The sequence below is a fragment of the Tasmannia lanceolata genome, unplaced genomic scaffold, assembly GCF_043159265.1.
Source record: "Tasmannia lanceolata isolate RefF3 unplaced genomic scaffold, GAP_Taslan_0.1 ptg000002l, whole genome shotgun sequence".
Taxonomy (NCBI): Eukaryota; Viridiplantae; Streptophyta; class Magnoliopsida; order Canellales; family Winteraceae; genus Tasmannia; species Tasmannia lanceolata.
This window is the reverse complement of record NW_027518679.1, coordinates 46,782,826-46,804,009: the sequence shown is the minus strand read 5'-3', so window position 1 is coordinate 46,804,009 and position 21,184 is coordinate 46,782,826. Positions and strand designations below refer to the sequence as shown.

Below are 21,184 nucleotides of genomic sequence, written 5' to 3'. Positions count from 1 at the left end.
ATTGACAGAAAACTAGCATCTCGAGATGACTTACTATCACTATCACCATCTCATGCTACCCAATTTGTCAAAAGAATGATTCTAAAGTATCACAGGCCCCCATTTAAATAAAATCCTGAAAAAAATCAATTACAAGAGTTGGCCTAACAGTCACTTTGCAAAACGTCACATAAAATCCTGTTAAAGATTCTGATCGCTCTCTTTATCATAATTCTAAACAATCGACAACTGCAAGAAAATTACTGATCAAAACCTATAAACTGTATAAACTGGAATTATATTTACATTTAGATGATAAAATGAAAAACATAAGCAACCAACCGGGCATGCCACCTACAATTTTCTAGGCAAATCGACAACTACGATAAGTAATATAGGAACAATAAATATGAAATACACAATATTAAAATGGAGGGAATATATGAGATGCAGAATGATGCAGAATCATACTCAACTACCCATAAAGCTTTCAGTCACAAAACAACATCATGAATACCAGAAACGAAACTAGAAGGTATAACCTTAGTGTCCTTTTGCGCCTTACAATCCTATAATTTACAAGGAAAAAAACTACTTTGAGAGCTTAGAATAAAGTCCAGGTAGCAATAACAACTCCGATTAAAATCCAAATGCCTTAATTATAAGGTAGATATTAGTAAGCATCATAGATTCAGACATTCAAACTGGTTCAAACTATTTCATTGAAAGAAAAAAAAAAAACCCAAATACTAAAAACATCTTCCAATGTCTCCAAAATGGTAAGGTAAAATGATAAAGATAGAGATTATCAAACACTTCATTTCAAAGTTTCAAAATCTAAGAAGAAAAGCGCCCCAATTGACTCACCTACATCCTACGGCCAGGGAATCCCCCAAGGGGCTTAGAGAACGAAGGAACGGACATGGGCGGGTCCGCCTGTTTAACGACGCCAGATAGGTCAGACATTCCGAGAGCAGCGAGCATGTCCATTGTCTCTTTATCGACCTCGATTACTTCAGTTTTGATTGCTGATTCATCTGGGACGAAATCCATTCTTCGCTCTCTCTCTTCTTCTTGGAGCTTGAGAGATATGCCTCGAACTGGGTCTCGTTGGATCCGTTTCATGAGGTGGGTTGAGAATCCAGCTATCTTGTTTCGGAGGCGCTTTGATGGGATTATGGCTACCTCTTCGAGGATTTTCTTGTTGGTGTGGAAATCTAAGGTCATGCGAGAGTAGTACCTCTCTATTACTACTCGAGAGGATTTCTTCACAGTTTTAGTCCTCACTCGACCCATCTCTCTCTCTCTCTCTGAAAGGCATGCTAGGGATTTTTTCTCTTTTATATGGGATTTTTTCTCTTGAAGCAAAACCGAACCCAACCCGGCCCAACTCTCAACCCGATGAAGGCAAACCCGAAAAAAATAATATCTCAACCCGAACCCGACCCGACCCGATTTCCCAATTAGGGTCTGGTTGGGTCATGTTGACCTACTTATCGTGGTATCTTTCCCCTCTAGGTTTTTATGTTCTAAAAAAGAAAACAAAAACAATGATAGTATTTTGTTTAAATGTCGGGTTTTGATCGGGTTGTGACAACCCAGACCCAACTACCCAATCCAGACTCGACTCGTGTTCAACTTTCTCAACCTGAACCCGACCTGACTCAAACACAACCCAACTTGTGATTCCGGGTTAAACGAGACCCTAGTTGAACCCTAACACTAATGTGGGCAAGAGTTGAAACCAACCCTAGGGGTGCAACTCAGGCTGGGTTGGATTGGGTTAAGCTAACCCAAACACAATCCGAGAGAGCCACCTCAATTCTAATCTGTCTGGGGTCTCAATCACTTGTCACAATCTAAAACGAACAGGGACTAAATCTCTCAACCCTAACCAGCTAACCCAACCCATCTAACTTGATTTTTCAAATCAGGTCAAGCTGGGTTCGGATAGGCCCCCGGGCAAAATAGAAAAACATACAAAAAATCCATTGGGCTTGGGGTTGAGTCGGGTCAGGTTCGGGTCACAATAAAATTAAGATAAAATTAAGAGGATGGGGTCGGGTTCGGATCGGGTTGGGGTGCCCAAGGCATCAACCCTAACTCAATCCTAAATTAAATCGTGTTGTCCTTTTCCAACCCTAACCGAACCCAACTTGAGGAAAATATGAGCCAAATCAGTTGAATCCGTCCGGTTTGTGTTGAGCCCGACTAAAGTTGCACCTCTAATGTTGGCTATCAAAACTATAAAGGCTTTTTTTTCTCATAAAGTTGTTTTTTACCTTATGTTGCCAGGAGGGAGAGCTCTTTTAGGGTTAGTTTGGCTATTTTACCTGTGTCCCCGTAGGATAGTGATCAAATGGTCTCCTGGTAAAATAGTAGTCTCTAGTTAGATTTCACAAGTGTTGTTAAGTTGTCATGTACAAGGGAATGCAGAATAAGTAGAGTATGTTACATTTGGTTGCATGTGAAGGACTCGTAATGCTGGAAAAGTAGAGAAGTTGGGGTATACAACCAAGGGCAGGCATGGGTCTCATTTTTAGGGGAGGACCGACAAAAGGGATGCAAATGCTGGGAAAGAAGGTGTAATTGTCGTTTCCCTACAGATGTGGACATTGCTGCAAGTCAAGCTTAGTAACATTTTTCTTGTATTTAGTTAGAAATGGTAAGACTTCAAAATAAAATCATTTTTTTCAAATTACTCACACCGATTGAGCTACAAGCATACAAAATAACACGGCAAAACCCATGTCATATCTTGGCATTAAAAGTAATGACTAGTTGAGATTTTTTTTTTTTAATTTTTTTAATTGGTGAATCATATTAGAATGGGAAGGGAAGCCGAGGTGGGACAGCCCAATCGAACAGATTACAAGATAAGAAAGCAGAAACAGAAAAAACACAACAACAACAGAACAAGACATGGCTGATCGAGGGGGGCCAGATAATCAAACCATTGTAAAGAGTCACTATTCACACCCCGCCTCTTGGCTAACAGATCAGCCTTCTCATTGGCTGCCCTCACATGCTTCAAGACAGCCGATGACCCTGATATAATCTCGTGGATCTCATCTATGAACGGCAAAAATCTCTAAGGAGGCGCCACTCCCCCCTTAAGCCACCAGATAACATTTAAGGATTCCCCTTCAATAATAACCTTGTCAAGACAATAACCACTTATTTTCTTGATACCGTAGAATGCCGCCTTAACTTCCGCCTCCGAAGCATCGCCTACACCAATTGGACCAAAGAAGGCCCATTGAACTACGCCCTCGCCATTACGGCATAACTAGTTGAGATTTTAATCTATGCATTTACAAATTAATTCTGCTATTAGGTGTTCAATATTATACATTGTAATTACACTCATGGAATCACATATTGAATTTCTTAAGTGGTGATCCAGGACAAATGGGTTGAGTTGACAGAGACATATTTAACATTTGAGATTGTCCATGCCATAGAGATGTTATTTAACATTTGGGTTGGTCCATGCCATGGAACTTTGGAGCTTAGATACATTAGTGACCACTGAATATCGAATAAAACCACCATCATCTGGGCTCTTATTGTAACAATTTATTCTGCCAACTGTACAAGGGGATAATTTCACCTGTTCTTTCTTCCATTCTCTATATGGGATTTTCTAGGCAATTTTGCAGCTCACATTGTCCGGAGAGAACTGCCACAAAGCTCACTTTTTAGTAAATTTTGTCTTATTCATTTTAATTTATCTGGGGTTGTTCGCTCATGCAAAAGTGACCCACGAAATGGCTTTCCCCAAAATTGCAAAGCAAATCCCTTCTAATATGTCGTTACATTTATTTATTTAATTATGTTACATTCAACCTCTCGTTAGGATCTCTAAAATGCACTTTAAGTGTGTTTTGAAGTTATGTTACATTTAAACTTGTGGTAGAGGTTCACAAATGGACATCTTTGCGCTCCCATTGGTTCATTTGTGACAAGGATCTTCCATGTCATTTCTTGTGTGAACCATGGAGACCCTCATAAAATGCATAAACTCGATCAAAACCCTTCATTTCTTTAGAATCTTCATTCCAATCAAGCCCCTCTCAACCTAATGATCCTTGTTTTTTAAAAATACCCATGATCTTTGACAGATGATCCACCCATCTAGCTCTCTTCTTTTGGTGGACCACTAACTCCCTTTAACGTGTCCTGAGTCAATGTAAGTATTAATCTAGCTTTTCCTTGCACTGTATAGTGACAAATCACTATTGGATTAACCCTTAATCACAATTTAATTGTTAATTGGTAGGGAGCCTAACCTCATGTGATCTAAGACCTTCAAAGTTCAAACCACTGCGTTCATAAATACATTCATGAAGTTCCTTCACTACACCCACGAGACATTCCACACTAATTCAGCTCCTATTGGGCCTACCATCCCTGCAACTCCATTTATTCCCCTTTCTTTAACACAACAACCCACATGACTCTACACCATCTTATCTGTACTGCCACCAGGATGGGACAAACCTTATTGAAACATCCAGCTGATGAAACTGTACAAACTAGATGAATCTTATTTAATGCTGATCTAAGGACCTCCAGGCAAATTCTACAAGCAATGGATGCTGAGGCAATCAACAAGGGAAGAAAGAAGAAGAAGAATGTGAGATACTCTACAATGAGTTTAAGCTTCTCCGCGAGCTTGCCGAGCGACGTTCATGGGACTTTTGCCGACAGCATTTGCGCAGTGAAGTACTCAGACAACCCATTTGAGGACTTCAGGGAATCAATACTTGAGATGATTAGAGATGTGGGTGTTCAAGATTGGGAAGAGATGGAAGAGTTGGTTTATTGTTTTGTGGCTCTCAATTCCTCAGAGATCCATGGATTCATTGGAGATGCCTTCATGAGCTTGTTTTCCTGTCATTAATACTGTTTTTCCTTTCTACCAGGAAAAAGGAGACGTCCATATTCCATTTTAACATGCTATGTGAGTTTCCTGTTTGAATCAAACATGGGTTTTTGATGCTTTTTGGGTCTTTCTTTTGTCCCAACTTGGTCATGAAGTAATGTTCATTTGGAGAATGTTCATTTGGAGGAAGAGAATTAAAGGTAGGAGTCAATGGCATGATTCTTGTCCCAATTGTAGCAACATGCAATGCTTATTATGTTAGGGCCCGTTTGGATACCCCTTGGATTTGGATTTGGAGGTGAATTTGGATTTCCAAAATCCATGGATTCAAAATCCAGACTTTTAAAATTCACAAATTTATAAATAATGCCGTTTGGATGACCATGTATAGATTTGGATTTCAAATCTAAATTAATTATTTTTTGTTTGGATGCTCTTTGGATTTGAATTTGAAATCTAACAAAACCAAAATACCCTAAAATACTTGATATAGAGGCATTTCAGTCATTTTCCATAATCCAGGGGTATTCTAGTCATTTTACCCTATATGGGGCTGTTTTGATCATTTTTTATGTCATAAAGGTGTTTTAGTCATTTTCTATGACTTAGGATATTTGGTCATTTTCACCCGGTATAGGTGTATTCGGTCATTTTGCATGACCCGGGGGTATTCTAGTCATTTTACCTAATATGGCGTATTTTTATCATTTTTATCTCATGAGAGTATTTTTAGTCATTTTAGTCATTTTTCATGAGCCATGGGTCATTTTTACTTGATATAGGGGTATTTCAATAATTTTCCATGATCTTGGAGTATTCTAGTCATTTTACCCTATATGAGGTTATTTTGATCATTTTTATGTCATAAGGGTATTTTAGTCATTTTGCACGACTCAGGGGTATTTTTTCATTTTTACTTAGTATAGGGGTATTTCGGCCATTTTGCCTGACCCATGATTTTCTAGTCATTTTACCTAATACGACGTATTTTGATCATTTTTTAATGCCATATGGGTACTTTAGTCATTTAACACTTCTTTGGTATATTTTGGTCATTTTAACCCCTTACGGGTCACATTTAGATTTATAAATAACTTCTCGCAGAAAGGATTTATAAATCCAAAAAATTACACTAACATGAGGAATTTGCAAATCTTGTGGATTTCACTCAAATCCAAATCCAGATGTCATAAAGGCTTGCCAAACGCCGAATTTGGATTTAAAAATCCAAATTCACCTCCAAATCCAAATCCAAGGGATCCTTAGGGCCCGTTTGGATACCCCTTAGATTTGGATTTGGAGATGAATTTGGACTTCCAAAATGGCCCGTTTGGATACCCCTTGGATTTGGATTTGGAGGTGAATTTGGATTTCCAAAATTCATGGATTTCAAATCAAGAATTTTAAAATTCACAAATTTATAAATAATGCCGTTTGGATGACCACGTATAGATTTGGATTTCAAACCTAAATTATTATTATTTTTGTTTGCATGCTCCTTGGATTTGAACTTGAAATCTAACGAAACTAAAAAACCTTAAAATACTTTATATAGAGACATTTTAGCCATTTTCCAAGATCCAGGGGTATTCTAGTCATTTACCCTATATGGGGTATTTTGATCATTTTTTATGTTTAGTCATTTTCCATGACTCAGGGTATCTGGTCATTTTCACTCGGTATAGGTGTATTATATAGGGTATTTTGATCATTTTTTTATGTTTAGTCATTTTCCATGACTCACGGTATTTGGTCATTTTCACCCGGTATAGGTGTATTCCGGTTATTTTGCATTACCCGGGGGTATTCTAACCATTTTACCTAATATGGCGTATTTTTATCTCATGAGGATATTTTTTGTCATTTTAGTCATTTTTCATGAGCCATAGATCATTTTTACTTGATATAGGGGTATTTCAATAACTTTCCATGATCTTGGGGTGTTTTAGTCATTTTACCCTATATGAGGTTATGTTGATCATTTTTATGTCATAAGGGTATTTTAGTCATTTTGCACGATTATGGCGTATTTTGTCATTTTTACCTTGTATAGGGGTATTTCTAGTTATTTTACCTAATATGGCGTATTTTTTTCATTTTTATCTCATGTTGGTATTTTTAGTCATTTTTTATGAGCCATGGGTCATTTTTACTTGATCTAGGGGTATTTTAGTAATTTTTCATGATATTGGGGTATTCTGGTCATTTTACCCTGTATGAAGTTATTTTGATCATTTTTATGTCATAAAGGCATTTTAGTCATTTTGCACGACTCGGGGGTATTTTGTCATTTTTACCTGCTATAGGGGTATTTCAGTCATTTTGCCTGACCCGGGGGTTTTCTAGTCATTTTACCTAATACGATGTATTTTGATCAGTTTTTAATGTCATGTGGGTACTTAAGTCATTTAACACTTTTTTGGTATATTTTGGTCGGGGTTAAATTTAGATTTATAAATAACCTCTCGCAGAAAGGATTTATAAATCCAAAAAATTACACTAACATGAGGAATTTGTAAATCTTGTGGATTTCACTCAAATCCAAATCCAGATGTCATAAAGGCTTGCCAAACGCCGAAATTGGATTTAAAAATCCAAATTCACCTCCAAATCCAAATCCAAATCCAAGAGGTATCCAAACGGGCCTTAGTGTATTTTCAAAATGAAAGTGTTTTTGGAAAAAGTTTTACAAAGAAAAAGGTTTTGCTAGCATCCATCGCATAAGGCATTTTGAAGGTGGTTTGTTGCATCTGACAGCAGCTACAGAGGCTCACTTTTCAGCAGATTTCGTCCACGAGGTGGCTGCTTTTAAAAATCCCCATATTTTATTTGTAAAGTTGGGTGCTAGCAAATCCCCGTATTTTATTTGTAAAGTTGGGTGCTTTTAGAAAGAAGTGAAAAGTGCTTTGTAATAGTCCCACAGGGTAAGTTAAAAAGTTGGAGAGGGGTATATAAAGCTTCTTCTACTTATCTCTCTTGCTTTTTGGGCCAATGGATTTTGGCAAATGGTGGATCCACAGGACCATCCGTGCATGCACGGCATGGGCAATGGGCCGTAGAGCGCTATTGACACTTTTTGGCGCATGGTGCATCATCGTGAGGAGCGATTTCAGCGCTTAATTTTTTCTAGATTTGACCCTACCCGTTGGATGAAGATCGATGTAATCCAATTGTGATCCCGAGTGGGTACGATCCGGACTGTAGGATCGCGCTCGGGTGTGCCCAACGTCTAGTGATGGATCTTGATCCGGTGCGTTGGATTGTGAGTAACGGCTGGTGTCCGATCAGGTGCTATCTGGACCGTCGGATCATGACCAGTCACGTCCTAATGATCAGAAGCCGGTCGGGTATGATCCAAGCCGTGAGTTGTTGATTGCTCGTGATTTGGAGGCTATGGGGGAGGGCGCAGGTTTTACACAAACCAACAGTCACTACTCCATGATTGATTTGGACCGTAGAATCACAGAGGGGCGCGATCTAACCGTCATATTTCAACCCGAATGAAAATGGTGCCCCTGTAGGGGTGCAATTCAAACAAAAAAGACACCAAAGACTATAAATAGAGCAGAACTTTCCATTTACAATAGATGAGAACCCGAATTTAGTAATCCCAAAGCCTCTCAGTCTCTTGAAAAGCCTTTCTAAATTCGTTTTTTACACTTTTAGAAGTTTCTCCCTAGTGTTCTATTTTTTTCAGAAACATACACAAATATCTCAAATACTTAATCTAAGAGTGATTTGGGGTTTGTTTCTGTTTAGTGCAAAACGTCTAACAAACATTTGGTGAAGATTTCACGGGGCTTCAATGTATTTTGGAGGCGAATTCGTTGTCCCCTTCACACTATTGGTGGGGCGAATATCGTATTAAGGAAAGCCACTACTCACCTTGAAGCATCTCAACATTCAACTTCCATTTTCATCATCTCGACCGTCATTTCTCCAACACATCATTCTCTTTTTCACAAGGAGTAAATGTGGAAACTAGAGATAGAAGCATTATTTTCACTAGTTTAAACGGCATGTGTGGGCCAATACATAACGACAGCTCCTTGATATGCTAAAAAGCCAGGCTAGCAAAAGCATGATATTTTATCATACCGAATCAACTGAGACAAGACTAAAATCATACTTGCGAAAATTGAAGTGGGTATCTTCCACTTGATATTTGTTTGGAATTTGAGAGCAAACACCTTCTCGGAAAAAAGGGTCAAAAAAGGGTCAAAAAAGCGTCGCTATATATATATATATATATATATAAAAGGAAAGTGAAGCTACACCGCCGGCTTAAAATACAATGGGCCCACATTGTTTTCGTGATCCAAACCATTCATTTGATTGGCCCTCACATAGATAGGGTGTCCACCAAAAATCAGCTCCATAGGATCATCCCAACCCTACGATTTGGATCACCAAAACAATGTGGGCCAATCAAATGAATGGTTTGGATCACCAAAACAATGTGGGCCCATTGTATTTTAAGCCGGTGGTATAGCTAAGTTAGCTACACCGGCGGTGTAGCTTCACTTTCCACTATATATATGAGAAAAGTGTAGCTACACGTAGCTACACCAACGGCTTAAAATATAGTGGGCTCCATATTGTTTGGGTGATGCAAACCATTCATTTGATGGGCCCTCACATAGATAGGGTGTGCCCAAAAAATCAGCTCCATAGGATCATTCCAACCCTACGATTTGTGGAGGCAAAATTGGACGTGTAAAAACCTTCACAAATCTATCAATTTTTGCCTTCACAGTTTGAACGGTTAGGATGATCCTATGGAGCTGATTTTTTGGGCACACCCTATCAATGTAAGGGCCTATCAAATGAATGGTTTGGATCACCCAAATAATGTGGGCCAACTGTATTTTAAGCCGTCAGTGTAGCTAAGTTAGCTACACGTATGTGTAGCTTCACTTAACTATATATATATATATATATATATATATATATATATATATATATATATATATATATATATATATATATATATATATATAGAGAGAGAGAGAGAGAGAGAAAGAGGAAAGTGAAGCTACAACGCCGGTGTAGCTAACTTAGCTACACTGCCGGCTTAAAATACAATGGGCCCACATTGTTTTGGTGATCCAAACCATTCATTTGATTGGCCCTCACATAGATAGGGTGTCCACCAAAAATCAGCTCCATAGGATCATCCCAACCCTTCAAAATGTGGAGGCAAAAATGGACAAATTTGTGAAGGTTTTTACACCTTCATTTTTGCCTCCACAAATCGTAGGGTTGGGATGATCCTATGGAGCTGAGTTTTGGTGGACACCCTATCTATGTGAGGGCCAATCAAATGAATGGTTTGGATCACCAAAACAATGTGGGTATATATATAGAGTAAAGTGAAGCTACACCGCCAGTGTAGCTAACTTAGCTACACCGCCGACTTAAAATACAATGTGCCCACATTATTTTGGTGATCCAAACCATTCATTTGATTGGCCCTCACATAGATAGGGTGTCCACCAAAAATCAGCTCCATAGGATCATCCCAACCCTTCAAACTGTTGAGGCAAAAATGGACAAATTTGTGAAGGTTTTTACACGTTCATTTTTGCCTCCACAAATCGTAGGGTTGGGATGATCCTATGGAGCTGATTTTTGGTGGACACCCTATCTATGTGAGGGCCAATCAAATGAATTCTTTGGATCACCAAAACAATGTGGGCCCATTGTATTTTAAGCCGGCGGTGTAGCTAAGTTAGCTACACTGGCGGTGTAGCTTCACTTTCCTCATATATATATATATATATATATATATATATATATATATAGCTTAGTGTTTCTAGTTGGTAGAGTAGATAACGCTATCTACTCCACCATTCTTTACAGCCGTCGGACTATAAGAAATCCCATCCAAAGCGTTGAAGAAACAAATATACAAGACAAGGTGGGTTTTAAACAAGGGTTCTCTTCCTCGCTGGGTTTCCGACGCACGCCTCCCTCTTCTCCCTCGCTGGGTTTTCGACGCTCACGCACGCTCTTCTCTCCCTCGAGGTATGCTTTGGATCACCACTTTTCTTTTTTTTAAACCCAACAGAAACCCATTTCTGTTGGGTTTATTTTTAATTTTTATAAATCTTTGGATCACCACTTTTCCAATTTCGGTTTCTGTTCAAATGGGTTTGTATTGGGTTTTTTTTTTTTGAAACCCATTTCAAAAAAAACCGAGGGTTTCTATTGGGTTTTTTTTTTTGAAACCCATTTAAAAAAAAAACCGAGGGTTTGTATTGAGTTTTTTTTTTGAAACCCATTTCAATAAAAACCGAGGGTTTCTATTGGGTTTTTTTTTTTGAAACCCATTTCAATAAAAACCGAGGGTTTCTATTGGGTTTTTTTTTTTGAAACCCATTTCAAAAAAAACCGAGGGTTTCTATTGGGTTTGTATTGGGTTTTTTTTTTTAAACCCATTTAAAAAAAAAACCGATTTTTCCATATACTCTGTTACAAATGAATGGTTACATTCAAGATCTAGAAAAACCGATTTTTCTAGAAACCCATTTCAAAGGCAGAGAGACCCATTTCAAGTTTAGAACGACTGTTGGGTTTTTTTAATTTTTATAAATCTTTATTTTTAGATCTACACTCTAATTGTGATCTGAGTAAAATATCACTATTTGCTATCTCAGAGGCAATAATGGAGGTACCTGCGATTTAGATCTACACTCTAAACAGAAATTTCAGCAGAGGACACTCAATTGAATTGAAAAAACTTATATGGTTCAAGACTTATAAGCAGGAAATTAAATTTGGACAGAACATCTGGCTTGGAAAAGAGAAAATTCAATTATTTTCTTTCCATGGTTTGTATAGAGCAGATAACTTGAATTGGGTTTCTGCCTCCCAAAGATTTATAAAAATTAAAAATAAACCCAACAGTCGTTCTAAACTTGAAATGGGTTTCTCTGCATTTGAAATGGGTTTCTAGAAAATCGGTTTTTCTAGATCTTGAATGTAACCATTCATTTGTAACAGAGTATATGGAAAAACCGATTTTTTTTTAAATGGGTTTAAAAAAAAATACCCCAATACAAACCAATTTGAACAGAAGCCCAACAGAAACTTGAAATGGGTTTCATTTTAAAAACAAATTGGAAATTTTTCTTTCCAACAGAATATATATAGAGCAGATAACTTGAAATGGCTTTCTGCCTCCCAAAGATTTATAAAAATTAAAAAAAAAACCCAACAGTCGTTCTAAACTTGAAATGGGTTTCTCTGCCTTTGAAATGGGTTTCTAGAAAAATCGGTTTTTCTAGATCTTGAATGTAACCATTCATTTGTAACAGAGTATATGGAAAAATCGGTTTTTTTTTAAATGGGTTTAAAAAAAAAAAAAACCCAATAGAAACCCTCGGTTTTTTTTTAAATGGGTTTCAAAAAAAAAAACCCAATAGAAACCCTCGGTTTTTTTTTAAATGGGTTTCAAAAAAAAAAAACCCAATAGATACCCTCGGTTTTTTTTGAAATGGGTTTCAAAAAAAAAAACCCAATAGAAACCCTCAGTTTTTTTTTAAATGGGTTTCAAAAAAAAAAACCAATACAAACCCTCGGTTTTTTTTTAAATGGGTTTCAAAAAAAAAAACCCAATACAAACCCATTTGAACAGAAACCCAAATTGGAAAAGTGGTGATCCAAAGATTTATAAAAATTAAAAATAAACCCATCAGAAATGGGCTTCTGTTGGGTTAAAAAAAAAGAAAAGTGGTGATCCAAAGCATACCTCGAGGGAGAGAAGAGCGTGCGTGAGCGTCGGAAACCCAGCGAGGGAGAAGAGGGAGGCGTGCGTCGGAAACCCAGCGAGGAAGAGAAACCGAGCTTAGCGTCAGAAACCCAGCGAGGGAGAAGAGGGAGGCGTGCGTCGGAAACCCAGCGAGGAAGAGAACCCTTGTTTAAAACCCACCTTGTCTTGTATATTTGTTTCTTCAACGCTTTGGATGGGATTTCTTATAATCCGACGGCTGTAAAGAATGGTGGAGTAGATAGCGATATCTACTCTACCGACTAGAAACACTAAGCTCATATATATATATATATATATATATATATATATATATATATATATATATATAGAGAGAGAGAGAGAGAGAGAGAGAGAGAGAGAGAGAGAGAGAGAGAGAGAGAGGAAAGTGTTTCTACTCGGTCCCCTAGATAAGCTTATCTACTCCTCCCTTTAAAAAAATACAGTGGGCCCACGTTGTTTAGATGATCCAAAGCATTCATTTGATAGGTCTTAACATAGATAGGGTGTGCCCAAAAAATTAGCACCAAAAGGTCATCCTAGCCCTTCGTTTTGTTGGGCACACCGTGTCCAAAATGGACGCATATAAACGTGGACGTTTATATGTGTCCATTCTGGGCACCACAAGGCACTACAAAACGAAGGGCTAGGATGACCCTTTGGTGCTGATTTTTTGGGCACACCCTATCTATGTTAAGACCTATCAAATGAATGCTTTGGATCATCCAAGCAGCGTGGGCCCACTGTATTTTTTTAAAGGGAGGAGTAGATAAGCTTATCTAGGGGACCGAGTAGAAACACTTTCCTCATATATATATATATATATATATATATATATATATCTTTTGCGACGGAGACTTTTCGATAACAATAAAATGCATCGCTAAAGGGCTATAGTGACTTAGTGAGGGATGTTGTTACGGTTCCATTATACATTGCCTATATCATAGAAATGGAGACGAGAATTTCCATCACCAATGTCTTTTTTTTTTAAAGGATCTCTGTCTTATAGAGGCTGAAACAATCCGTCGCTCATAGATTTTTTTTTGGGAAGTGATATATCCGCCCCTTTTGATCACCAGGAACACCCCCTGTCGGTGTATCAATGACAAAAGAGGGGCTGTTGAAGTAGTTATGTCAGAAGAAATCAATGCCCCTGATTGCCACAAACAGTGACAGGGGGTGTTCCTGGTGATAAAAAGGGGCTGATATATCACCTCCCTTTTTGTCTTTTTTCTTTTTTAATTTCAAACAATAGCATGGTTAGTTCCATCACCATTGATCAATATGGCAACTGTTAAAATCCGTTGTTAACATTGTTATCATTCACATCTACAAAACATTCATATCTACAACATACATATCATTCACATCGATCTGTTTTTTAATTTATGTACAACACCCATTCCATTCACTTAACAACATAGTTATCAACATCTATTTTTCACATAATCCAGTCCGAGCAAGAATATGAACATCACTATTAGCCGAGTGCTAAACATGGCACGGCTCAGTAGTGTGATCGGCTATCAAGTCATGAATTTCCTCACTGAGTAGGTCATTGGGTAGAACTAATAGTCCATTGATCACATGATCCGTTATTAGTACACTCACTCAATAGAATGTTTGCAAAACCGTCGTACTATTTAGTAAGTGTCAAACATATAGTACAAGAGTGTAAAGCCCGTGCATGCCAAGTGGGAGGATGTTAGAAATTTCTAATCTTAGATGTGTTAGAACTTTCTAACCATAGGTGGCCCTGTATTAGGCAATTCTTGTGTGGCAAGCTTGGACATGGCTTTGGAAGGTTATTAGGCTTAAAGTTTTGCTCTAGCAAGTTGTTAAAGTTATCCCCAAGATACCAAACGAAAATGGCTGAGAACAGAAAGTTTAATGGGACCTTTCATCTCCTAGTTATATGGCCTTTGGTCCCTCTTCCTCATTCTTATGTATTTCGCATCTCTTGAGAGAGAGAAGGTCTCCCATTGACCAAGGAGGGTGGAAGGAAGAGAAGAGCAAGGGGCATTTCTCGGTCGTCTTCCAGCTCGGGAAAGCCAAAGATTCTTCATCGGATCGAAGAAATCATAAAAGCGGCAATGGCACTAGGTATATCTTTCTCTCAAAGTAAAACATGAGTTTTATTTGATTTGAATGCCGAAAATCCAAGGGATCAATTCAAGTGATGTTAGTTTAACATACTATTGTTATTAGAAGAATGCTTATATATAATTTCCCCAAGACTGAAGGGTTGGTTTTCATGGTTTCCCTTGAATGGTGTGAGAGAAGACAATCCCTGTGTTCTCTGATTAACAGTAGAGACTAATGGTGGATAACTTGCATGTTTTAAAGAAAATCCTGATGTTGTAATGTTATCGTCAATGGAAGATCACTTGTTGACAATAGCCACATGTCTATGTAGGAGTATTTTCTTCATTTGACAACCATTTTCGTAATTAATGAAAGCACAAAATTGTTTCAGATTTCAGCTTCCTCCTCTTTTATGTATTCTACTTAAAAAATAACCAAACGTCTAGGTTGGGGTATTTGACAATGATCTGCATAGAAGTCAATGTAAACATCATTTTCTTAATTAATGAAAGCATATTACTGTTATAGATTTAATCTTCCTCCTCTTTTACATCACTCGTATATGAAAAAGATGGGTGGATTAGTTGGCTAACAAGGGACTGTCCTTATCAGATAATTTCATTAGTCCTCCCAGTAGGAAGATATGATAAATAATGGAGAAGCACTGGTGAGATGGAGATGAATTGCTTCAAGGCTAGTCGTTTTCCTTAAGACTTTGCCCTCACCAACTTTTATTGATGTGCACAGGGTAACCATGAATTTGCCTCCAAGATACAATGAAACCCAGTGGAATGGGAAAACTACTAAGGTCTGTTGATGCTATGCAAAAACAAGTACAGACCCGAATACCCCTTTGGAATTTGCAAGCCAGTGAGGCAGTAATTTTTTGTTTCTACTGAGTAACTGATAACCAGAGATATAAAGACAGAGAGACAGTAAAGAAAGCTAAGAGCAGACTTCAAGAGGCTAAGAGAGGGCACTAATGCCCCTACAACTCACTGCCCATGCCGCACACTCCTAATGGCCCACCATTTGCAAAAGGCTTGTGTTTTGAAGACGTGAGAAGAGAGGAGGGATACTTATTAACCCCTCTGCACTCTTTTCATTTTCCAACGTGAGACTAAACTTTTGGTCTTCCCACAAGCAATTCTTCACTTCTTTCAAAAACACCCATTTTCTAAAATAAAACCTTTTTATTTTCAAAACTCTAATTTTGAAAATCTCTAAAACTTCGAACAAGATAATCCATTACTTGGAAGATAATACCATGGTCATTCCTTAGTTTTAGTCTAATTTGGCTGCTCTTTTTCAGATGTTCTCTTTTTGCTATTACGGTCTTATCTAGCACATCCTTCCTTTTCCTGTGTCTTTCTTTCCAAGATATGGTTTCATCTCCATTTGTTGTTGCTTCTTATCTGCCTTCTCCTTCCATATGTTCTTGCTTACACGGCATTAAGAGAGTAAAAAAATACATTGAGTGCAATTCTTTAGCTGATCCATTGGGATTGCTTGTATGTTATTCCAAACAGAGTGGCAGCTCCTTGGTGGGTGTCTAATACACACCATCTAGTAGTCTATCATCAGACTCTCATGTTTCCATGAGATAAATTTAATTTTAATACCCTCATATTGTTTAGAACTCCGAGGATAGTTGAATCCTTGTAAATAAGATGATTGTCTGGTTGCTTATCACAATCTCTTCCTGAATCGCATAACTAATCTTGCATTATTACTTTATAAAATGAAACTAAGTCCTCTTCATATACTAGAGTGGAGCAGAAGACAAACCCACAGGCCTTCAAATTGTGACTTTTTTGCCTTCCTGGTTGCTTCAGCTCTTCTCCATTTTCTCCTACATTTGTTTTACCTTAATCTGATTTTGTTTCTTTGGTTGTTTGGTATGGGAGTGTTACATTTTAACCTTGAGTCCTATCTTGATGGGTTTCTCAAGACTAATATATCTCCCTTTTAAGTATTAATAAAAAATTTAGGTTCGCCTCGGGGCCTTAGTGCACAATTCCGCGTCCAAAAAAAAAAATCACTTACCCAACAAATGACGAAAGTGTTTTCGTTTCAGTTTCGCCCAAACTCTACACAAACTTGCCATGACACAAATTCTAAGAATATTTGAAAGCCTTCAGAATATAGAGATTCAAAACAAATATAGAGAATCACAACTGTTATAATATGAGTGAGATAGATTATATTGAGATTCCTTACAATGATTCATGCATGGAAGAAGGTCAACAAGGTAGAGGAGTTGCATTTGGGGCACCTTGGATTTTCCTTCTGGAGCATCACATACATGTGGCAGTGTGTGCAGCCACCCAACACCAAATTTGTTTCACTGCTCGATCTTTCGCTATGGCCATGACTCCCCTCTGAAGTGACACTTGAAATACATGACATAGAAGAAGATGAGCTACTAGTTGTTTGAGAAGAAGCCGGCATCTTCGGAACATTCTTTGAATCATCTAGGATTTTCTTTCTTGAGTTTTCTGAATTGGGTGATGAAGATTGAGATTTCTCGGGTGATTTGGTTATCGGATGTTTGTGATTTTCACTAATTTCAGTGGAAGAATGGTTGCCATTACCATCCCTTGGTTGTGCATCCATGAAATAATATTTTAAAACCAGCTAGTAGTGCACCGATATATGCTATAAGAGAGGGAGAGGGAGGGAGAGAGGGAGAGATACTTATGGAACTCTAACAGTGCTTGCAATCACAAAAGAATCACCCTTCAATATATCTTTTGTATAGAGAGCAGACATAGGAATGCTACCTACCTAGGCATTTATCAAGAGAAGAGTCTCCACCACATGTTCTTGCCTAAAACTAATTAATTGCTTTTGAAATCTTGGGCATCAGCTTCTTATGCCAACTTTCCATCTTTGATCTTAACTCCATGGTTGCCAACTTTACATGGCAGACAAGTCAAAAGATCTTATCAACCCATCTCCTAAATTGGACGATAAAGCTACACCCCTTAATTATCCCATGGGAAATACTAAAATATATCACCCCCTCCATTGGATACTAGCCCAAAATTTTCGATAATTAGATGGCTAAACGGCTGAAAATTGACCTTGACATCTCTATTTTTCCCAAGGGTGGTTGGCCATCTTCCCTCATTGGGTGACTGACTTTATCTTTCCTCAAATGCCATGAAATCCAAATAATTTTGTGACGCTACTAAATTGGATGTGACATTTCATTTTTTTCCCTTTTCGAGTGCTTTCTTTCTGGTATGTTGTGGGCATGGAAAAGCAATCAAATAAAGTCATAGAAGACGAACAATCAATTTATTTGACAGCTATCTCACGCAAGCCTTTGAAATTTTTTCATATGTGGAAGGTTGAAATGAATGTACTTTGAAAGCAAGGAGATTTGTATAACTTCAATAGACAGGCTAGGTTGCTTGTTAGATACTTACGAAGGTCCTTGTTAAAATTTAAACGGCTACCAGCATCACTATTTCTGGCCATTGATTTCAAATAAGTGATAACCCAACTAAGAGTAGGACTTGTAAAATGTAGTATTATTGTTTTAAGATGGAAAAAGATGGTTTACCAGCAACGAATACCATAGGGAGGTGATTATCAGCCACCCACCACATGACATCTACAGTGTAAATTCTCTATTTATCTCTCTCTCTCTCTCTCTCTCTCTCTCTCTCTCTCTCTCTCTCTCTCTCCATCCATTTTTACCAAACTCTCTCTCTCTCTCTTATCGACATAGGGCAATCTCTCTCTCTAGTGTAAATTCTCTATTTATCTTGTAAATCCATTTTGACCAAACTCTCTCTCTCTCTCTCTCTCTCTCTCATCGACATAGGGCAAACATTTGATTGATATGAACTACTCACATCATGAAGTTCGCCTTAGATTGGCCGTGCAACAAAATTGGCCATTAGAATTTGTGTTAGAAATTAGTCTTGACCACGAGATCATGATCATCTATCCACTTGACTTCTTGGCTTGGAAGATTCTTGATCACATTGGAAATCTCCTTTGTCGCATTTAATGGCCTAGGGACTATGTTTTGTGTTTTGGAATTGTGCTAGTCATTTACTTTTCATGTGATAGTGTGTTAGTGGTACTTGGGGAAGCTAAGATTAGTTAAGTCTTATTAAATTCGGATTTGGAATGTAGGTTATGTTTTAGACTATGTATCTTCTTCATTTGTAAGTTCTTTAAGTGAAATTTGAAGGGTTTTGAGTAGTACAACAACTTGGGTTACTTTCTTTGTGTGTTTGATATCAAGAGAACAATCTTCTTCTCTTGAAACTCATCTTCTCCCTCCAACCTCGTTGGTTTCATTCCAACAAAGTGGTATCAAAGCATAGCTTGAAGGTTGATCATGGCTTCCAATATGTTGCAACCTCAACTTCCTCGATTCAATGGCAAGAACTACAACCAATAGAGCATCCAAATAAAGGTTTTGTATGGATCTCAAGATCTATGGGATATTGTTGAGACCGGCGTTGAAGAACCGGAGGATCAAGCGGCTCTCACTCCACAACAACTCAATGAGTTGAAGGACAATCGAAAGAAAGATAAGAAGGCTTTGTTCTTTATCTATCAAGCGGTGGATGACGTCATCTTTGAACGAATTTCATCGGTGACTACGGCAAAAGAAGCATGGAATATACTCTATATATCGTACAAAGGAGAAGACAAAGTAAAGTTGGTAAGATTATAAACCCTTAGATGTGAGTTTGATGCATTAAGGATGAAAGATTCGGAATCGGTTGAAGATTTGTTCAATCGTGTTATTTCTCTTGTGAATCAATTGAGAGTAAACGGTGAAGATATTCAAGATCAAAGGATAGTAGAGAAAATCCTTAGAAGTTTGACTCGAAAATTTGAGTATATTGTTGTTGCAATTGAAGAATCAAAGGATCTTGCTTCTTTATCCATAGAAAGTTTGTTGGGATCACTCCAATCCCATGAACTACGAATGAAGCAATTTGATTCTTCTCCTCTAGAACAAGCTTTTCAAATTCAAGTCTCTTTTAAGGGAAGCTCTAGAGGAAGAGGAAGAAATTCTTTTCGTGGAAGGGGGAGAAATGGTGGAGAAAGAAATCAAGAATATGAAAAAAATGAAGGTGGTTCTTCTACAAGAGGAAAAGGGAGAGGAAGACCTCTATCCCAAATTCAATGCTATCATTGTAAAAAGTTTGGTCATACCATGAAGTATTGTAGAAATAAGATTGCGGAAGAAAACAAGAAAGACTCCACCTTCATGCATGAGAAAGAAGAAAACACATTTTTTCTTGCTTGTAATGTGCAAGAAGTGGCTCTTGAAGAGACGTGGTATATTGATAGTGGTTGTAGTAACCACATGACCGGCAACAAAGGCGTATTTGTAAAGTTGGATGAATCTCTCCAAAGTGAAGTTCGAACGGGTGATAACAAGAGGCTTTCATAAGGGGAAGTGGTGATATTCTTGTTCAAACAAAGAAAGGCGTCAAGAGCATCTCCAATATTTTCTATGTTCCCGGTCTAAAGCACAATCTCTTGAGTGTTGAGCAACTTCTAATGAAAGGGCACGATGTTCATTTCAAGGAAGATGTATGTGAAATCAAAGACAAGAATCATGTTCTCATAGCCAAGGTGAGAATGACTCAAAACAAGATGTTTCCTCTAAAGTTTCAAAGTGAAGCTTTTCCTTGCTTCAACACTATTGTCAAAGATATGTCATGGCTATGGCATCTTCGCTATGGTCACTTGAGCTTTAACACTTTATCTCTCATGAACAAGAAACATATGGTGAGAGGCATGCCGAATATCGACCGCCAAGATCAAGCGTGTGAAGGATGTGCACTTGAAAATCATCAAAGAGACTCTTTTCTCATTGGAAATGCATGGAGGGCATCAAATCCTCTTGAGCTAGTGCATTCGGATTTATACGGGCCTATGCAAACAACATCAATTGGAGGTAATCGATATTTTTTCACCTTCATTGATGATTATAGTAGAAAGACATGGCTTTATTTTCTTAAAGAAAAATCGGAAGTCTTTGGATGCTTTAAAACTTTCAAGAGCTTGGTTGAAAAGCAAAGTGGTTTCATGTTGAAAATTTTGCGTTCCGATAGAGGTGGTGAATATGTTTCTCATGAGTTTGAGAATTTCTTGAAAGAGAATGGGATTTGGCATCAACTTACCACTCGGTACACACCTCAACAAAACGGGGTTGCCGAAAGAAAGAATCGGACGATTATGAAATTGGCTAGAAGTATGTTGAAAGCTAAAGGGATGCCTAATATGTTTTGGGCGGAAGCCGTTGCATGTGCTATTTATCTCTTGAATCGGGCATCATCAAAAAGTGTTCAAGGTATGACTCCTCAAGAAGCTTGGAGTGGTCATAAGCCTTGTGTTTCTCACTTGAGAATTTTTTGTAGTATTGCCTACTCTCTTTTGCCGGATGAAACAAGAAGAAAGTTGGATGATATATC

At 37.9% G+C, this 21,184-nt stretch overlaps 2 protein-coding genes across 2 annotated transcripts; one reads left to right on the top strand and one right to left on the bottom strand.

Moving 5' to 3' along the window:
• Positions 1-598: 598 nt before the first annotated feature.
• LOC143885652 (small ribosomal subunit protein eS17-like) lies at positions 599-1,304 on the bottom strand. Its single transcript, XM_077389823.1, has one exon. It carries the CDS (start codon positions 1,273-1,275, stop codon positions 847-849), a length of 429 nt encoding a protein of 142 aa, XP_077245938.1. The 5' UTR covers positions 1,276-1,304; the 3' UTR covers positions 599-846.
• An 18,154-nt stretch (positions 1,305-19,458) lies between these two features.
• Positions 19,459-20,157, top strand: LOC143892392 (uncharacterized). The gene has a single exon (XM_077396985.1). It carries the CDS (start codon positions 19,459-19,461, stop codon positions 20,155-20,157), a length of 699 nt encoding a protein of 232 aa, XP_077253100.1.
• The last annotated feature ends 1,027 nt before the right edge of the window (positions 20,158-21,184 follow it).